The sequence below is a fragment of the Ovis aries genome, chromosome 6, assembly GCF_016772045.2.
Source record: "Ovis aries strain OAR_USU_Benz2616 breed Rambouillet chromosome 6, ARS-UI_Ramb_v3.0, whole genome shotgun sequence".
NCBI classification, from domain to species: domain Eukaryota; kingdom Metazoa; phylum Chordata; class Mammalia; order Artiodactyla; family Bovidae; genus Ovis; species Ovis aries.
Window position 1 is genome coordinate 80537846 of NC_056059.1, and position 18415 is coordinate 80556260.

At 33.9% G+C, this 18415-nt stretch overlaps 1 protein-coding gene across 6 annotated transcripts in view; it reads right to left on the reverse strand.

The window, feature by feature from the left end:
- Positions 1 to 18415, reverse strand: part of TECRL (trans-2,3-enoyl-CoA reductase like) — a 189705-nt gene that overhangs the window by 81360 nt on the left and 89930 nt on the right. For all 6 annotated transcript variants that reach the window (XM_060417643.1, XM_060417642.1, XM_060417641.1 and 3 more), the window contains 2 exons: positions 17422 to 17494; positions 6269 to 6312 (listed from right to left, as the gene is read on the reverse strand). In XM_060417643.1, coding sequence (XP_060273626.1) covers positions 6269 to 6312; positions 17422 to 17494 — 117 coding nt within the window. The remainder of the gene's footprint in view (positions 1 to 6268; positions 6313 to 17421; positions 17495 to 18415) is intronic.

Below are 18415 nucleotides of genomic sequence, written 5' to 3' on the forward strand. Positions count from 1 at the left end.
AGCTTTACAGATTGGTTTAAATATACCTTTAAGATTTAAATATACCATTAAGTTTTTCATGAATTGATAGCTCATTTCCTTTTAACATTGAATGCTATTTCATTGTCTGCATGTACCATAGTTTATTTATCCATTCACCTATTGAAAGCTAGCCGTTACTGCTTCCAAAATTTGGCAACTGTCAATAAATCTGCTTTAAACATCCCTGTGCAAGGTTTTGCATAGAGATATGTTTTCAACTCCTCTGGAGAATACTAAGAAGCATGATTTCTGGATCACATGGTAAAAATAAATTCAGTTTTGTAAGAAATACCAGTCTTTTTTAAATGCCTTTACTGTCCTCATCAGCAGAAATGATAGTTCCTGTTGTTTCACATCCTCTTCAACATTTGTTATAATTAATGTTCTGGATTTAGGCTATTCTAATAGGAATATTATGATATCTTATTATTTTAATTTGCATTTCCTTAATGAAAATGATGTGGAGCATCTTTTCATATGCTTATTTGTCATTGCTATACCTTCTTAAATGAAGTGCTGGTTAAAGTCTTGGTCCATGTTTTACTCAAGTCGTTTTGTCTTTTGTTAAGTTTTAAGAGGATTAAAAAAATATTTTGGATAACCATCTCGCATCAGATGTGTCTTTGCAAATCTTTTTTCTAGTCTATGCTTTTTGTCTCATTCTCTTGATATTGTCTTTGCAAATCAGTTGTATATTTTAATAAATTAGATTATCAGTTATTCCTTTCATGGATTGTGTTTTGTTTAGTTTAGTGTTTCATTGTCAAGTCTGTGATCCATTTTGAGTCAATTTGGTGATAAGTGTAAGTTCCAGGTCTAGATTTTTTTTCTTTTTAATATGTGTATATCTAGTCATTTCAGCATCACTTATGACTATCTTGGCTCCATTGTATTGTTTTGGCTCTAACCAATATACTTTTCTTCTGAAAATGAAAAACTAAAGGGTTTTAAAGAAAATATCAAACATCATATTTATATTATTGTATAATAAAACGATACATTTGCTAGTTATTTTATTAATTTTTCCATAAATCTAGCATTTTATTGTATAAAAATGCCTATAACAGATGATATTTTAAGTCAGTAAATTGTAACTTAATTTTGGAATTGATTTAATGTTTAAAAATAGGATATATTTATTTCTCTAACACATCTCATTACCACAGTCTTGGGGATATCTGCATTTTTTTAATCCATAGAACTTTTATGAAATATTGTGTAACATAATAGTATGCACATATACAATAAGAATATAGTGTAAGAATAGCACAATAAAGTAAAATTTTAAAAATAAATATATTTTACACATAGTAACTATGTAGTTCATTATTGTCAAAACACTAGTGATGATTATTTTTTAGACTTTTTTTACATTAGCTCTGATATTATATATTAATATATGTATATAATTTATAATTATATATTTTTATAGTTATACTTCAAATGACAATAGTAACAGCTGATTTTAATTTAAATCATTATTTTGCTTAGGTATAAGTTTTAGGTGAAAAAATAAGGATTTTTATAATAAATTATGATGTAATAGCAAAATAAAATATCTGTATTAATTTATATAATCAATTTCTTAAACTAGTTTTTTTAAAGCAAGTTATTTAGGAAGCAGCAAGTTCAACCTGATTTAGGTACAAAACTTGATTCCTTTTTATGTTATTATTGATATCAGATATATCAGTGACTTTGAGAAGAAACTAAAATGATAAGAAAACGGTCATTGATTTTAAATCTCCAATAAGGAGTAAATGTAAGTTTTTTTATTGATGTCTCCCAATAGTCAGAAAAGTATCAGAAAAATATCGTCACGTCTAATTCTGAGCAAAGTGATGAAAATATTTAAGTTTGGTACATCCTTTTTCCTCTCACATTTATCTTATCCACGAATACTAAATACAAGCACTTCCCTAGCCTTTCTGTGGTTTCCACAGCAGGGTCCCACTCTCCCCCACCTTTATTAAAATCTATCATATATCATTCCCAGAATCTTCTTCCCTAATCAGAAATTACTGTTCCATACATAATGATTTTTTTCAGCTAGATGTTATAAGAACAGCTATAACTTCTTGATAAGAGCCCAATTTATTACTTTTCCAAGAGTATTTGCATTCTAATAATGAGAAAAAAAAAAGCTCAACCTAAATGAGTGAATAAGTAATGGTGACAATAAAGACACAGAAGTAAAACCAGGGAGAAAAGTTATTTCTATCACGCAAATATGAATGTTTCTCAAATTTTAGTTTTCAAATTTAAATTTTAATTTTTATTTATTTATTTAATAATTTAATTCAGAATTATTTTTTCAAAATTTAATTTTCCCTCAAAATGTAAATTTTACCACTTAAAATGTAAATAATAGGCTCTATGAACTATCAAGTTTGATACCTGGGTCAGGAAGATCCTCTGGAGGAGGGCATGGAACTACATTCCAGTCTTCTCACCTGGAAAATCGCATGGGCAGAGGAGCCTATTGGGCAGTAGTCCATAGGATCACAGATTGTTGAACACGACTGAAGTGACATAACACACATGCATATGAACAATAGGCTGTTATGTTCTTAATGATACAGTGCATGTGTGCTCAGTCACTCAGTCATGTCCAACTCTGATATGGTAGGAACCTTCAATTTTAGGTGATTATATACAAACTTAATAAACACATTAGTTGTTATATTCTAATATAACAACTAATTCTAATTTAGAATCAATTTCCTAAAATTTATATCTTGCTATCCTATTTTATTTGTAAAAGTTAAATGGATCTTACCTACATTATTATTAAAAAGTACTAGGACTAGCGGACCTTCTATTTCATTTGTTGTTGTTTTTTTGTACTTTTCCACTATAATTTATTACAAGATATTGACTATTGTATATTATAGCTTGGCTTCCCTGGGGGCTCAGACAGTAAAGTGTCTACCTGCAATGCGGGAGACCCAGTCTGATCCCTGGGTTGGGAAGATCCCCTGGAGAAGGAAATGGTAACCCACTTCAGTACTCTTGTTTGGGAAATCCCATGGATGGAGGAGCCTGGTAGGCTATACAGTTCATGGGGTCACAAAAAGTCAGACACAACTGAACAACTTCACTTCACCTATTGACTATTGTCCCTGTACTATACAGTAGGCCCATGTAGTTCATATACAGTTGCTTGCATCTGCAATCCCAAACTCCTAATTTATGTCTTCCCCCACATCACTCTTTCCTTTGTAACCATAGATTTGTTTTCTATGCCTGTGAGTCCGTTTCTGCTTTTTATTATTTTATATTCAACATATATGATATAATGCAATATTTGTCTTTCTCTAACCTACACCACTCAGTGTGATAATCTCTATGTCCATCCATGTTGCTGCAAATGGCATTTTAAAATTATTTCTTATGACAGAATAATATCCCATAAATGTATATTTATATATACCACATGTTCTTTATTCATTCATCTGTCAATAAACACTTAGAGTGCTTCATGTCTTAGCTATTGTAAATAGTGCTAGTATGAATACTGGGATGCACATATCTTTTTGAATTAGTGTTTTCTCCAGATGTTTGCCCAAGGGTGCAATTGTTGAAACAAATGGTAACTCTAGTTTCAGTTCTTTAAGAAACCTCCATACTATTTCCCATAGTGACTGCACCAATTTACATTCCTACCAGCAGTGTAGGATGGTTCCTTATTCTATTGAGGAATATTTTAAACTAGTTTCATGCTGCTGCTGCTGGTGCTAAACAGACAGTGGCACAACCTGCCCCTCTCACAGCCCTCACGGTAGTGTATGTTCTTAACTAAATTATTAATTCTATGTGTATACACACACACACACACACACACACACATATTTGTGTGTATTCATAGATCAGTTCAGTCACTCAGTCATGTCTGAATCTTTGCGACCCCATGGACTATAGCATGCCAGGCTTCCTGGTCCATCACCAAATCCTGGAGTTTATTCATACTCATGTCCATCGAGTCAGTATCCACACATATAGAGGTTCATAAGAGAGCTTTTTTACAAAGGTAAATGTTCAATTTGTGCCTGTATGAAATGGTGGGGTATAAGTTGTTCACTACAAACTTCACAAAGGATCTTGTCATACATGTGAATCATGTGAGTTAATCAGTGTATTAGGGATAGGAACAGAGTGAGTTAATCTATTACGGGCAAGAATGAGGGAAAATACTAGTGAAGAATAAAAGCATGGAATTAATATATGACATGCAGAACTAACTATGTTCCTAATACAGTAATTAAGGCACTTCAGAAATTATGAAGAATCTTTTGTAATCAGATTTATTCATATCAGCTTCAGGTAATGCATATGTTAAGTTAAATAGAATGATCTAAAGACTTGGACTGAGGACAATTAGTAAAGAGCCCTGTTTCATTCACAAAAATAGACTTTATTTTAATTCAGAATTAATTAACAATTAAGCCAAAGTATTTTGATTGATCATCAGGTAGACTTGTAAAACTTTTTGCTCTTAGTAGTTTGTAAGTTGGTAAATGTGAAGCTGCTATTCATGGCGTCGCAAAGAGTCAGACACTACTGAGCGACTGAACTGAACTGAACTGAAATGTGAAGATAACAGGAAGAATTACTGAGTTTAATTTTTTCCCAAATTTTATTGTATTTCAAATAATGCTAATCATCCTTTAAGATGAGTTCAGTTCAGTTCAGTCGCTCAGTCATGTCCAACTCTTTGTGACCCCATGAATTGCAGCACGCCAGGCCTCCCTGTCCATCACCATCTCCCGGAGTTCACTCAGACTCACGTCCACCGAGTCCGTGATGCCATCCAGCCATCTCATCCTCGGTCGTCCCCTTCTCCTCCTGCCCTCCCAGCATCAGAGTCTTTTCCAATGAGTCAACTCTTCGCATGAGGTGGCCAAAGTATTGGAGTTTCAGCTTTAGCATCATTCCTTCCAAAGAAATCCCAGCGTTGATCTCCTTCAGAATGGACTGGTTGGATCTCCTTGCAGTCCAAGGGACTCTCAAGAGTCTTCTCCAACACCACAGTTCAAAAGCATCAATTCTTCAGTGCTCAGCCTTCTTCACAGTCCAACTCTCACATTCATACATGACCACAGGAAAAACCATAGCCTTGGCTAGATGGACCTTAGTCGGCAAACTAACGTCTCTGCTTTTGAAGATACTATCTAGGTTGGTAATAATTTTTCTTACAAGAAATAAGCGTCTTTTAATTTCATGGCTGCAATCACCATCTGCAGTGGTTTTGGAGCCCCCCAAAATAAAGTATGACACTGTTTCCACTGGTTCCCCATCTATTTCCCATGAAATGATGGGACCAGATGCCATGATCTTTGTTTTCTGAATGTTAAGCTTTAAGCCAACTTTTTCACTCTCCTCTTTCACTTTCATCAAGAGGCTTTTTAGCTCCCCTTCACTTTCTGCCATAAGGGTGGTGTCATCTGCATATCTGAGGTTATTGATATTTCTCCCGGCAATCTTGATTCCAGCTTGTGTTTCTTCCAGTCCAGCATTTCTCATGATGTACTATGCATGTAAGTTAAATAAGCAGTGTGACAATATACAGCCTTGACACACTCCTTTCCTATTTGGGACCATTCTGTTCTACCATGTCCAGTTCTAACTGTTGTTTCCTGACCTGCATACAGATTTCTCAAGAGGCAGGTCAGGTGGTCTGTATTCCCATCTCTTTCAGAATTTTCCACAGTTTATTGTGATCCACACAGTCAAAGGCTTTGGTATAGTCAATAAAGCAGAAATAGATGTTTTTCTGGACTTCTCTTGCTTTTTCCATGATACAGTGGATGTTGGCAATTTGATCTCTCGTTCTTCTGCCTTTTCTAAAACCAGCTTGAACATCAGGGAGTTCACGGTTCACGTATTGCTGAAGTCTGGCTTGGAGAATTTTGAGCATTACTTTACTAGCATGTGATATGAGTGCAATTGTGTGGTAGTTTGAGCATTCTTTGGCATTGCCTTTCTTTGGGATTGGAATGAAAACTGACCTTTTCCAGTCCTGTGGCCACTGCTGAGTTAAGATGAGTAGAACATTTTAAATAAAACACTTAGAGAGTAATGACTTGATTATAGGAAGCTATTTGATTTATTTCATTTAATACCATTATGTATATGTATAAAAATAAATCATATTTTCTGTATGACAAATTCTCAAATGCAGTCTATTTGAATTCATAATAATGCCATGATTAGAGCATGAATAGCAAATAATATAAAAAATACATACCAGAAAATTGATAGCAGATACTGCAACTTGCCTGTATCCAAATGCTAGAAAGCAAAAAAAGATAAACAACATTCATTTTTTGGATTTACATACTGTAGACATATTTCAGGCAAGATTTACTGACTATCACTACCCTCTAAATTGAAAGCACTGTGTGATATGTAATTGAGCTTTTGGAATGATATTTTTGCAATCTGCAGAGATGGTAATATTCTTGCTTTCTACATACACTTTTCTTCTAGTGACCTAATGATATTTAGAATATAAATGGAGTCTATTTGTAATTTTATTATTAAACTTTTTAAAAGCAGGTTTGATCTATCCTGTTTGCCACTAATTCTTAATGAATTAATTTAGTTTTATTTTTGGCTGCATTGAGTCCTCTTTCCTGTACACAGGCTTCTCTCTAGCTGTGGTGTGGGGGCTTCTTGTTGTGGTGACTTTTCTTGTTGCAGAGCACAGGCTCTAGGCACAGTGGCCTCAGCAGTTGTGACTTCAGGGCTCTAGAGAACAGGATCAGTCATTGGGATACACAGGTTTTGTTGCTTTGCACCATGTGGGATCTTCTCAGACCAGAGATTGACCAGTGCCCCCTGCATTGCAAGATGGATTCTTAACCACTAGACCACTTGGGAAGCCACTTGTTTGTCACTGTAAAAGGACATTAGTATGACCTAGTGTGTAAATGAAATCAATAGTATTATCTTTTTAATGTTCAACAATAAAAAGAAAAATGCTAATAATAATAATTTTTTATGTCAATGTATGGCAAAAACCAGTACAATATAGTAAAGTAATTAGCCTCCAATTAAAATAAATAAATTTAAAAATAATAATTTTTATTTTTCATTGATGTTTTCCAACAGACAGTATTTTAAGTGTTTTATATATTTTCAACTTGAAAACAAATACATGGAGCAAATACTATTTTTCTCACCATTTGATAAAATATATATATGTATATATACTTTACATAATTTGTCAAATCTTGAAGAGTAATGAACAAAATGGAATTTGAAGCAGAGTTCTACATTCACCTTGTTTATACTGGACAAGTTTGAATATAAAAAATAATGCAAATGGAGTTTTCTAATAAGCTCATTATCTATTTAATAGTTGCATTTCTTCTAGTTTTATGTATTGGACTGGCCAAAGAAATCCATTCATGTTTTCCAGTAACATCTTATGGAAAAATTGGAAACTACTTTTTGGCCAACCAAATAAATTGTGTTTATTTTTGTAAACATATCTACAAATTACACATTAGTGTAATTACTCATTTTGAATCTTGGATTTTTTAACATAAGAATATATTTATAGAATTTTCTGATATTATAAACATTCATTGTCAAAGGTATGATAGGAGGACCTATGCAATATTTAATTTAAGAGCTAAAAGGAGGGATTTGTTGTAATCAGGAAGATCAGGGAGGACTTTGAATACGTATATGAACTTTTATCTAAAAAGTGAATAGATGTTAACACGGAAGAGAGGGGTTCAGAACCATTCATGCATCAAGATATGCTTTGTTTTCATTTTTTGTTTGGTTTTCATTTTTAGTGAGAATAAATAACGATGTGATAAAAAGGTATTGGACCTAAGAATGTAATTTTAAAATATTTTTATATTTATTTCCCAAAATAAGTTGTAGATAATATAATTTGAAACAAGCTTTCTAGAAAAAATATTAGATACCATTAAAACTGTCTATAATGTTTTTATAATTTGTATAATACTTCACATATAGATCGACAAAACATAGGTCATTTTTTCTTGAGTGCTTCTGAGACTAAACATTTTTATATATTTATTAAGTTTCCTGTACACATGCATTCTGGTTTGTAGTTAATAGAGTGTTCTTGCCACTGGGCAGTTCAATTATGATAATATATTTTCCTTATTTATTTCAAGCATTGTTCAAGTATATAAAATGATATTCTTAATGGTATATGTGTTGGAAATACATACCAATAGATTGCTTTTCATTTAAGTTAATGTGTGTAAATATGCAGATGTTATGTACTTTATGCAGTCAAATCTATTGAGAATAAGGCTATAAAAATGTGAAACTATTTGTACAGAGAATACAGAAAGAAGTGAATAAAATAATTGATACAATGGGTAAAGAACAATAATTTAAATTATAACAACATAAAAATAACAGAAAATTTTAATAATCATGTTTGTAGTAAATAAAAAAATATCCTGAATTAAACACGAGTATGTATTGGGTTGGTCAAAAAGTTCCTTCACATTTTTAAGTTAAAAATAAAAGACAAATTTTTCATTTTCACCAAGAACTTTATTGAACATCATATTCACCATTTTGTTCCACTATTTTCTGCTATTTTTCAAGAAACTTCATAATCCCATCTTCCCAAACCTTTTTATTTTCTTGAACAAAGAACTATCCCAGGTGCCTTTTACAGCCTTACAGGGAATAGAATTTTTTCCCTTAAGAGGATTCTGTAAAGATCGAAATAAATGGACACCCAGAGGTGCAACATCTGGTGAATATGGCAGATGTAAATCTTTAACAGTTTTCACCTAGTCATCAAAGAAACATGCAGTCTTATGTTATCCTGATGGAAGATTACACATTTTCTACTGATAAATTCCAGACAGTTTTCATCAAGTGCTGCTTTCAGTTGGTCTAATTGGGAGGAATACTTTTTAGAATTAATCATTTGATTTTTCAGAAGGAGTTCATAATAGAAGCTTTCAATTCCACCATATACACGACATAGCATCCTTTGGATGAAGACCTATCTTTGGTGTGGTTGGTGGTGGTTCCTTTCCCTTGCTACGTAGTCACTTCTGTACTACATGATTGCACAGTATCCACATATCATTGCCTGTCACAATTTGTTTTACAAATGGAGTGTTTCTCTATATATTTAAATAAAAAATCACATGTGGAAATGTAGTCAAGAAGATTTTTTTCCCCTTAACTTATGTAGAATACAAACACCAAAGCTATTAACATAACCAAGTTGGTGCAAATTATTTTTGGCACTTTATTTGGATAAATTGAATGTATCAGCTATCTCCCATTGATTTTTTCAGTTAGTGTCTCAGTTTGATGACCATCAATTGCAACTGGTCTACTCAACCATGGAGCTTCGTCCAGCAAGAAATCTCCAGTACAAAACTTTGCAAACCATTTTTGACACATTTGATCAGTCACAGTACCTTCTCTATACATGGTGTAAATCAATTTTTGTGTTTCAGTTGTATTTTAACCTTTCTTGAAATAATAACATAAAAGGTGCCAAAAATGTTGCATTTTGTGTTCCATCTTCAATATTAAAAAGCTACATAAAAATTCACCAATTTCCATAAGTAATTTTGTTAAAAAACTGCACACTGTAATGACAGCTGTCATAATAAAATATAACAGAATTGTTTTGAATGAAGTTAAAGACAATTAAGCAGACTATAGATATCTTATGGGAAAAAATAAATGAAATTTTTGGCCAGCCTAATGTCAAAAGAACATATATAAAGTGAAAGCACAGAAAAATATGATGAAAAAATCAGACACACATAAAAATACAATCATTGTTTCTTTCATTTTTATAATTGTAAGGTTAAATGAAAGGTTACATTATATTGTAAGCATTCAGCTTTTACAGAAAATTTTCAAGGGAAATAGTACAAAAATTAGCTCAAATCTTCTGCAACTCTTAAGTATCTGAACTTAATACAGTACATAGTTTGATTACAGTGTTTTAATCTAAAATAACTTCTAACTTCTGTAATTAGTATGCTCTTTTATTTTCATTAAATATAATCATTTAATAAGATTCTAAATACTTGGCTGAAAAAGTTTTTATATGCATCTTTACTCTTTTTTTCATAGTCTCTTCTATAATGTTAGTATTTTTTTTATTTTACTTTATTTTACTTTACAATACTGTGTTGGTTTTGCCATACATTGACATGAATCTGCCAAGGGTGTACATGTGTTCCCAATCCTGAACCCCCCTCTCACCTCCCTCCCTATACCATCTCTCTGGGTCATCCCAGTGCACCAGCCCAAAGCATCCTGTATCCTGCATCAAACCTAGACTGGTGATTCACTTCTTATGTGATATTATACATGTTTCAGTGCCATTCTCACAAATCATCCCACCCTCTCCCTTTCCCACAGAGTCCAAAAGTCTGTTCTATACATCTGTGTCTCTTTTGCTTTCTCACATACAGGGTTTTCATTACTATCTTTCTAAATTCCATATATATGTGTTAGTATACTGTATTGGTGTTTTTCTTTCTGGCTTACTTCACTCTATAATAGGCTCTAGTTTCATCCACCTCATTAGAACTGATTCAAATGTATTCTTTTTAATGGCTGAGTAATACTCCATTGTGTATATGTATCACAGCTTTCTTATCCATTCATCTGCTGATGGGCATCTAGGTTGCTTCCATGTCCTGCCTATTATAAACAGTGCTGAGATGAACATCGGGGTACACATGTCTCTTTCAATTTTGGTTTCCTCGGTGTGTATGCCCAGAAGTGGGATTGCTGGGTCATAAGGCAGTTCTATTTCCAGATTTTTTAAGGAATCTCCCACACTGTTTGCATTCCCACCAACAGTGTAAGAGGTTTCCCTTTTCTCCACACCCTCTCCAACATTTATTGCTTGTAGACTTTTGGATCACAGCCATTCTGACTGGCATGAAATGGTACCTCGTTGTGCTTTTGATTTGCATTTCTCTGATAATGAGTGATGTTGAGCATCTTTTCATCTGTTTGTTAGCCATCTGTATGTCTTCTTTGGAGAAATGTCTATTTAGTTCTTTGGCCCATTTTTTGATTGCATTGTTTATTTTTCTGGAATTGAGCTGCAGATTCAATGCTGATTTAGGAATATATTTTAAATATCTAGTTTTAAATTTCTTGCTCAAAAATTTTTATGTTTTTCTATGTTTTCAGATTTAGTTCATCTCATTCAAAGATAATGTAGTTTGTACCACCTTTTTTTTTAAGATTCCACATATAAGCTTATTTACAAACCATAAATAGAGTCACAGAATAGAAAACATAATTATGGTTACAAAAGGGCAAAGTGGGAGAGGGACAAATTGGGAGACTGATATTAATATATACACAACTCAGCTGATAAAGAATCTTCTTGAAGTACAGGGAACACCAATTTGATTCCTGGGTCAGGAAGATCCTCTTTAGAAAGGATAGGCTACCCACTCCAATATTCTTGGGCTTTCCTGGTGGTTTAGATGATAAAGAATCCACCTGCAATGTGGGATATCTGGATTTGACCCACGGGTTAGGAAGATCTGGAAAAGGGAGCGGCTACTCACTCTAGAACCTTGCCTGGAGAATTCCATGGAAAGGAGCCTGGCGGGCTACAGTCCATGGGGTCTCAAGAAGCAACTTTCACTTCATTTTATGTATAAAATAGGGGCTTCCTTAGTGGCTCAAGGGTAAAGAATTTGCCTGCAATGAAGGAAACACAGGTTTGATCCCTGGTTTGAGAAGATACCCTGGAGGAGGGCATGGCAACCCACTCCGATATTCTTGCCTGGAGAGTTCCACGGACAGAGGATCCTGGAGCACTACAATCCATAGGGTCACACAGAGTCTAACACAACTGAAGAGACTAAGCAACAGAAGCATATATAAAAGAGATAACAAGAACCTCCTGTATAACACAGGAAATTCTACTCAATATACTGTAGTAACATTTATAGGAATAGAATCTGAAAATGAGTGGATATATGTATAACTGATTCAATTTGCCTTATAGCGGAAACTAACACAATGTTGCAAATCACTATACCCCAATAAAGAATAAATTAAAAAAAATAAATAAAGATAGCGTAGAGTAGTCCTGCTTTGGAGGAACAGTGTTGGATTTTCCCTGTGGCTCAGTTGGTAGAGAATCTGTCTGCAATGCAGGAGACTTGGGTTCGATCCCTGGGTTGGGAAGATCCTCTGGAGAAGTGAAAGGCTAACCACTCTAATAATCTGTCCTGGAGAATTCCATTGACTGTATAGTCCATGGGATTGCAAAGGGTCAGACAGGACTGGGCAACTTTTTCATTAATTTCGTTTTCAATGTAAAATCAAAAAGTTTAACCTTAAGCTCTAAGCAAACATTATAAAAGGGAAAGAATCACTCTTTAAACATCTTTTGCAGATATAATGAATGCAGAGTAGATCTTTTTGTAGATTAAAGCAGAAAAGTGAAATTCTGAGGAAAAAATTAAATGTAACAAATGTCATAATCATATGACAAAGTTAGATCTGTTGGATCCCATTATTAGGCTTCAATGTGGGCTAATTAGCCTAGGCCCACACCACTATTGCTACAGACTTAATGGTGCTCCCTAATAGTTAGATGTTGAAGCCATAAATTTTGATATAATGATATTTAGAGACTCCCTGATTCTTCAGTTGGTAAAGAATTCTCCTGCAATGCAGGAGACCCCAGTTCAATTGCTGTGTGAGGAGATCTGCTGGAGAAGGGATAGGCTACCCATTCCAGTACTCTTCCCTTGTGGCTCAGCTGGTAAATAATCTGACTGCAAAGCTGGAGACCTTGGTTTGATCCCTGAGTTGGAAGATCCCTGAAGATGGGAAAGGCTACCCACTCCAATATTCTGGCCTGGATAATTCCATGGACATAAGCTAATTATTGTAGGGATCCCATTATTGCTATAGGTTTAATGGTGTCCCCTAATAGATGTTGAAACCATACACTTTAATAAAATGGTATTTAGAGATGGAACTTTGGGGAATTAAGTTTAGATGTGGTCATGAGGAGAGGGCCCTTGTGATGGGACTAGTGTCTTCGAGAAATGCCAGCAAGCTTGCTTTTGCTTTTCGCCATGTGAGCAGTCACTGATAAGGGAGTCATCGACAAATCAAGAAGAGAGTCCCCACTAGAGAACCCCACCTGCCAGCACCTTGATCTTGGACTTTTCAGGCTGAATATTTGTGAGAAATAATTCTTCTGGATTAAGCCAATCTGTGGTATTCTGTTAGAGCAATCAGTGCACACTAAGAAGCTATCAATTTAAGAAGATGAGGCTTTTTCTCAGTTCAATTCAGATGCTCAGTCGTGTCTGACACTATGTGACTTCATGGAATGTAGCACTCCAGGCTTCCCTGTCCATCAACAACTCCTGGCACGTGGTCAAACTCATGTTCGAGTCAGTGATGCCATCCTGCCATCTCATCCTCTATTGTCCCCTTCTCCTTCTACCCATCTTTCCCAGCATCAGGGTCTTTTCCAATGAGTCAGCTCTTAGCATCAGGTGGCCAAAGAATTGGAGTTTCAGCTTCAGCATCAGTCCTTCCAATGAATATTCAGGACTGATTTCCTTTAGGATGGACTGGTTGGATCTCATTGCAGTCCAAGGACCTCTCAAGAGTCTTTTCCAACACCAGTTCAAAAGCATCAGTTCTTCGGCTTTCTTTACAGCTCAAACCTCACATACATACATGACTACTGGAAAAAACATATCTTTGGCTAGACAGATCTTGTTGGCAAAGTAATGTCTCCACTTTTTAATATGTTATTTAAGTTTCTCATAGCTTTTCTTCCAAGGTGCAACCGTTCTTTAATATCATGGCTGTAATCACCATCTGCAATGCTTTTGGAACCCAAGAGAATAAAATCTGTCACTGTTTCCATTCTTACCCCATCTGTTTGCCATGAATGATGTGACCAGATATGATGATCTTAGTTTTTTGAATGTTGAATTTTATGCCAGCTTTTTCACTCTCCTCTTTCACTTTTATAAAGAGATCTTTAGTTCTTCTTCACTCTCTTCCATAAGGTGGTGTCACCTCCATATCTGAGGTTACTGATATTTCAAATCCCAGCAATTTTGATTCAAGCTTGTGCTTCGGTCAGCCTGATATTTCTCATGGTGTTTACTCTATAAGTTAAATAAGCAGGGTGACAATATAAACCCTTGACATATTCTTTTCCCAATTTGGAACCACTCCTTTGTTCCATGTCCAGTTCTAACTGTTGCTTCTTAACCTGCATACAGATTTCTCAAGAAGCAGGTCAGGTTGTCTGGTATTACCATCTCTTTAAGAATTTTCCAGTTTGCTGTGATCCACAGAGTCAAATGCTTTGACATTGTCAATAAAGCAGAAGTATATGTTTTCCTGGAACTCTCTTTCTTTTTCTATGATCCAATGGATGTTGACAATTTGATCTCTGTTTCCTTTGCATTTTCTAAATCCAGCTTGAACATCTGGAAGTTCTCAGTTCATGTACTGTTGAAGTTTGGCTTGGAAAAAAATTTAGTATTACTTTGCTATCACGTAAATGAGTTCAATTGTGATGTAGTTTGAACATTCTTTGACATGGCCTTTCTTTGGAATTGGAATGAAAACTGACCTTTCCCAGTCCTGTGGCCATGACTGAGTTTTCTAAATTTGCTGGCATGTTAAGTGGACCACGTTCACAGCATCATCTGCAATTCACATGTGTGGTAACTGAAATCTGAAGTGTGGATTTAGGGGCTGGTATTATTTAACTGAACTATAAGAACTGAAATACATGCATATCAGAGCCATGCAAAGCATGCAGTGCCTATACATGATATTCACTCTCCATTTGGCATAGTTATTGTAATGCTCTATTTATCTTCACAGAATTGGAATCCTACTTACATCATATTTATTATAAAGTCTTAAGCATGGTAAAATTAAGCTTTTAGCATCTTAGTATTCTAATATATAATGGGGATTATTACCTGTTACATAATGATATTTTTTCTCATTTAAATTTTTTTGTACTTTTAAATTGGAGGATGATTTACAATGTTATGTTGGTTTATGCCATACATCAATGTGAATCACCCATGATTATATATATATACATATACATATATATATATATATACACACACACACACACACACACTCCCTTTCCTCTTGATTCTACGTAACCCTCAAATGTTGTTTCTAATTACAAAACAAATAGCGATTTTACAGTTCTTGCCAAATAATAAATTTTCTATAAGTATTTTGCACACATTAAGCACAGTTAACCTCTATTATTTTGCATCATATATATGAATGCTGCAATTTTCAGAGGCTCCTTTTCTTAAATACCATGAATCAACAATATATTTATTTATTTTTCTGTTCATATTCTAAAGTTAGAAAGCACATTTTCAGATAAAATATTTTAAAATATCAGAGTTTTGTGAGATCAAGATTGGGGAATTTTTTTCTTTCATATTCATAGTTCATTGGTTAATATTTTGTTGTTCAGTTGCTCAGTCATATCCAGTTCTTTGTGACCCCACTTAGTGCAGCACACCAGGCCTCCCTGTCCTTCACTGGAGCCTGCTCAAACTCATGTCCATTCAGTGAGAAAAGACAGCCAACCATCTCATCCTCTATCATCCCCTTTCTGCCTTCAATCTTTCCCAGCATCAGGGTCTTTTCTGATGAGTCAACTCTTCGCATCAAGTGGTCAAAGTATTGGAGCTTCAGCTTCACCATTAGTCCTTCCAATGAATATTCAGGGTTGTTTTCCTCTAGGATTAACTAGTTTGATCTTGCTATTCAAGGGACTTTCAAAAGTCTTCTTCAACACCATAGTTCAAAAACATCAATTCTTTGGCACTCAGCCTTCTTTATAGTACGACTCTCACATCCACACATGACTACTGGGAAAACCATAGCCTTGACTAGATGGACCTATGTCACTAAAATAATGGCTCTGCTTTTTAAATGCTCTGGGTTGCTCTTGCTTTTCTTCCAAGGAGTAAGAGTCTTTTAATTTCATGGCTGCAGTTATCAATGACAGTGATTTTGGAAGCCAAGAAAATAAAGTTTGTCACTGTTTTCATTGTTTCCCCATGTATTTGCCTTAAAGAAATGGGACTGGATTCCATGATCTTAGTTTTCTGAATGTTGAGTTTTAAGCCAGCTTTTTCACATTCCTCTTTCACTTTTATGAAGAGGCTTTTTATTTCCTTTTTGCCCTGAGAGTGGTGTCATCTGCATATCTGAGGTTATTGATATTTTAAATCCTGGAAATCTTGATTCCAGTTTGTGCTTCATCCAGCCTGGCATTTTGCATGATGTACACTGCAGAGAAGTTAAATAATCAGGGTGAAAATATGCCATACTCCTTTCCCAATTTTGAACCAGTCAAGTTGCTTCTTGACCTGCATATTCTTAGGAGGCAGATGAGGTGGTCTGGTATTCCCATCTGTTTACCGAGTTAAAGTTCTGAACACTGAAATCATTTACTCTGATGGCTGAAGTAGATTTGCTGAATTTTGGCAAAAACTCTGAATAATGTAATTCTCTGTGTTACTATTTCAAGTAAGGATATTAATTTAACATCTTTAAGTTTATCTTGTTTTATAAAATCTAAAATAAAGCTCGAATACATAATTTATATTCATTTATTTTCAAACTTAAAAAGTAGAAACTGACCACAAAACACTCTCAGTTAAGTGTGAAATATCACATATAATACTATGCGTATTATAATACATAAATATAATACAAAGGATCTGCTATGAGTGCCTTTTGGACTACAGGAAAAGATGATGAAAGGTCCACTGAAGATTTAAAACAATGTAATTCTTTGATCAGGACATGTATTTCTCCCCCAAGAATAGGAAATAAGGGTTTAGATTTTGTTACAGTGTGCATTGCACTAAACTGGTTCATCTGCATCAAGGGATAAGACATTCAATAAAGTTATAGGAAGCAATATGTCACAAGGGGAAAAAAAAAGCCTTTATTTTTCTTTTTGAATTATATTTTAAAAAATAACAATTATTTATTTAAAAACTCCTGACAGTTTATTGTACATAATTATGTGATTATGTGGAATTTTTTTTTATCTTTACCTTTTCATTTTACTATCTGTCATTTTTGAGATTTATAATCAACTTATATTTTTGCTACAGTTTCTATGGAGAGAAAATAAATCAAAATATGTCAGTCAAATTTGATCTTCTAATCCTACATAAAAATTTAATGGAGTATGTGTGAAAGCAATTTAAATTTATATTTTTTCATTATTTTCTTATTCATTTATGTGTGCCATGTCATGCATCATTTCTATGTAGTTTAGAACAGAGTTTTGATGTTGGCAATTTAGTATGGGGATAGTTAAGAAGAAATTCTACATACATGGTGGTGTATACCGTGGATGATTAATGTAGTAGGCAATCCAAGAAGTGAATCCCCAATAAAAGGCACAACTCTACAAATAAAACAAAATAAAAGTTAAGGAATATATATACATATAACGTCATTTGAATCCACCCCAGACATTAATATTCTACATCACAGTATTTTGGTCTAAAAAGGTTATAAATTTTCTAAGCCTGATAAATGGAATGCTTCTTCATCGAGTCAAGTAACTAACATCTTAAAAACACCTATCTGATATTATTAAGAAAATACATTTCTTTGCTCAAACCTTGTTAATATAAATGAGTGTTTAGATATAGGGAAATGTAGAAATGTATTTGGGGAAGATTTTTCAAGAATAGCTTTTGTCTGTCAAGTAATAAATAGGAGGGAAGTAATAAAAATAATAAATTAATCTATTAGATAAGATTTACCAATAGTCATATCGCCAAAGTAAATGAATAAAAGCATGAGTTACTCAATGTTTTTTGATTGATTATGAAGAGAAATGGACTAGTTTGGGTTTACTAGGTTATGATGCTGATGTGATGAATGTTAATACCTTCTTTCAAAAGAGAAGCCAGTCTAAATGATTTTTTTAGGTTTCTAAGAGTTCAAGAGTTTACTCCTTCATTTTAATGACAAAAATAGAATAGCTCCCTCTTCAAACATTTTAGAAAGTAAATATTTGCTGAAACCCAGGAAGGTCTTAAAGATATAATTCATTTTGAAACCAAATTTTAAATAGGAAAATAAAATCAATTTAAACTGGAAAATTGAGTCATACCATATTGTCTAATGTACATTTCCATGTCAATATTCCACAATGTTTTCTGTTTTCTTGATAACTATTTGACAATTAATAGCATTTATATTCATTATTTTGGGGGACAGCAAAGATCCTGCCATTACACTGACAACAACCACAAATAGAGGATATAGCATCATCATTTTAGTCATACAAATTTATATTTATTAGGGGGTTTATGTA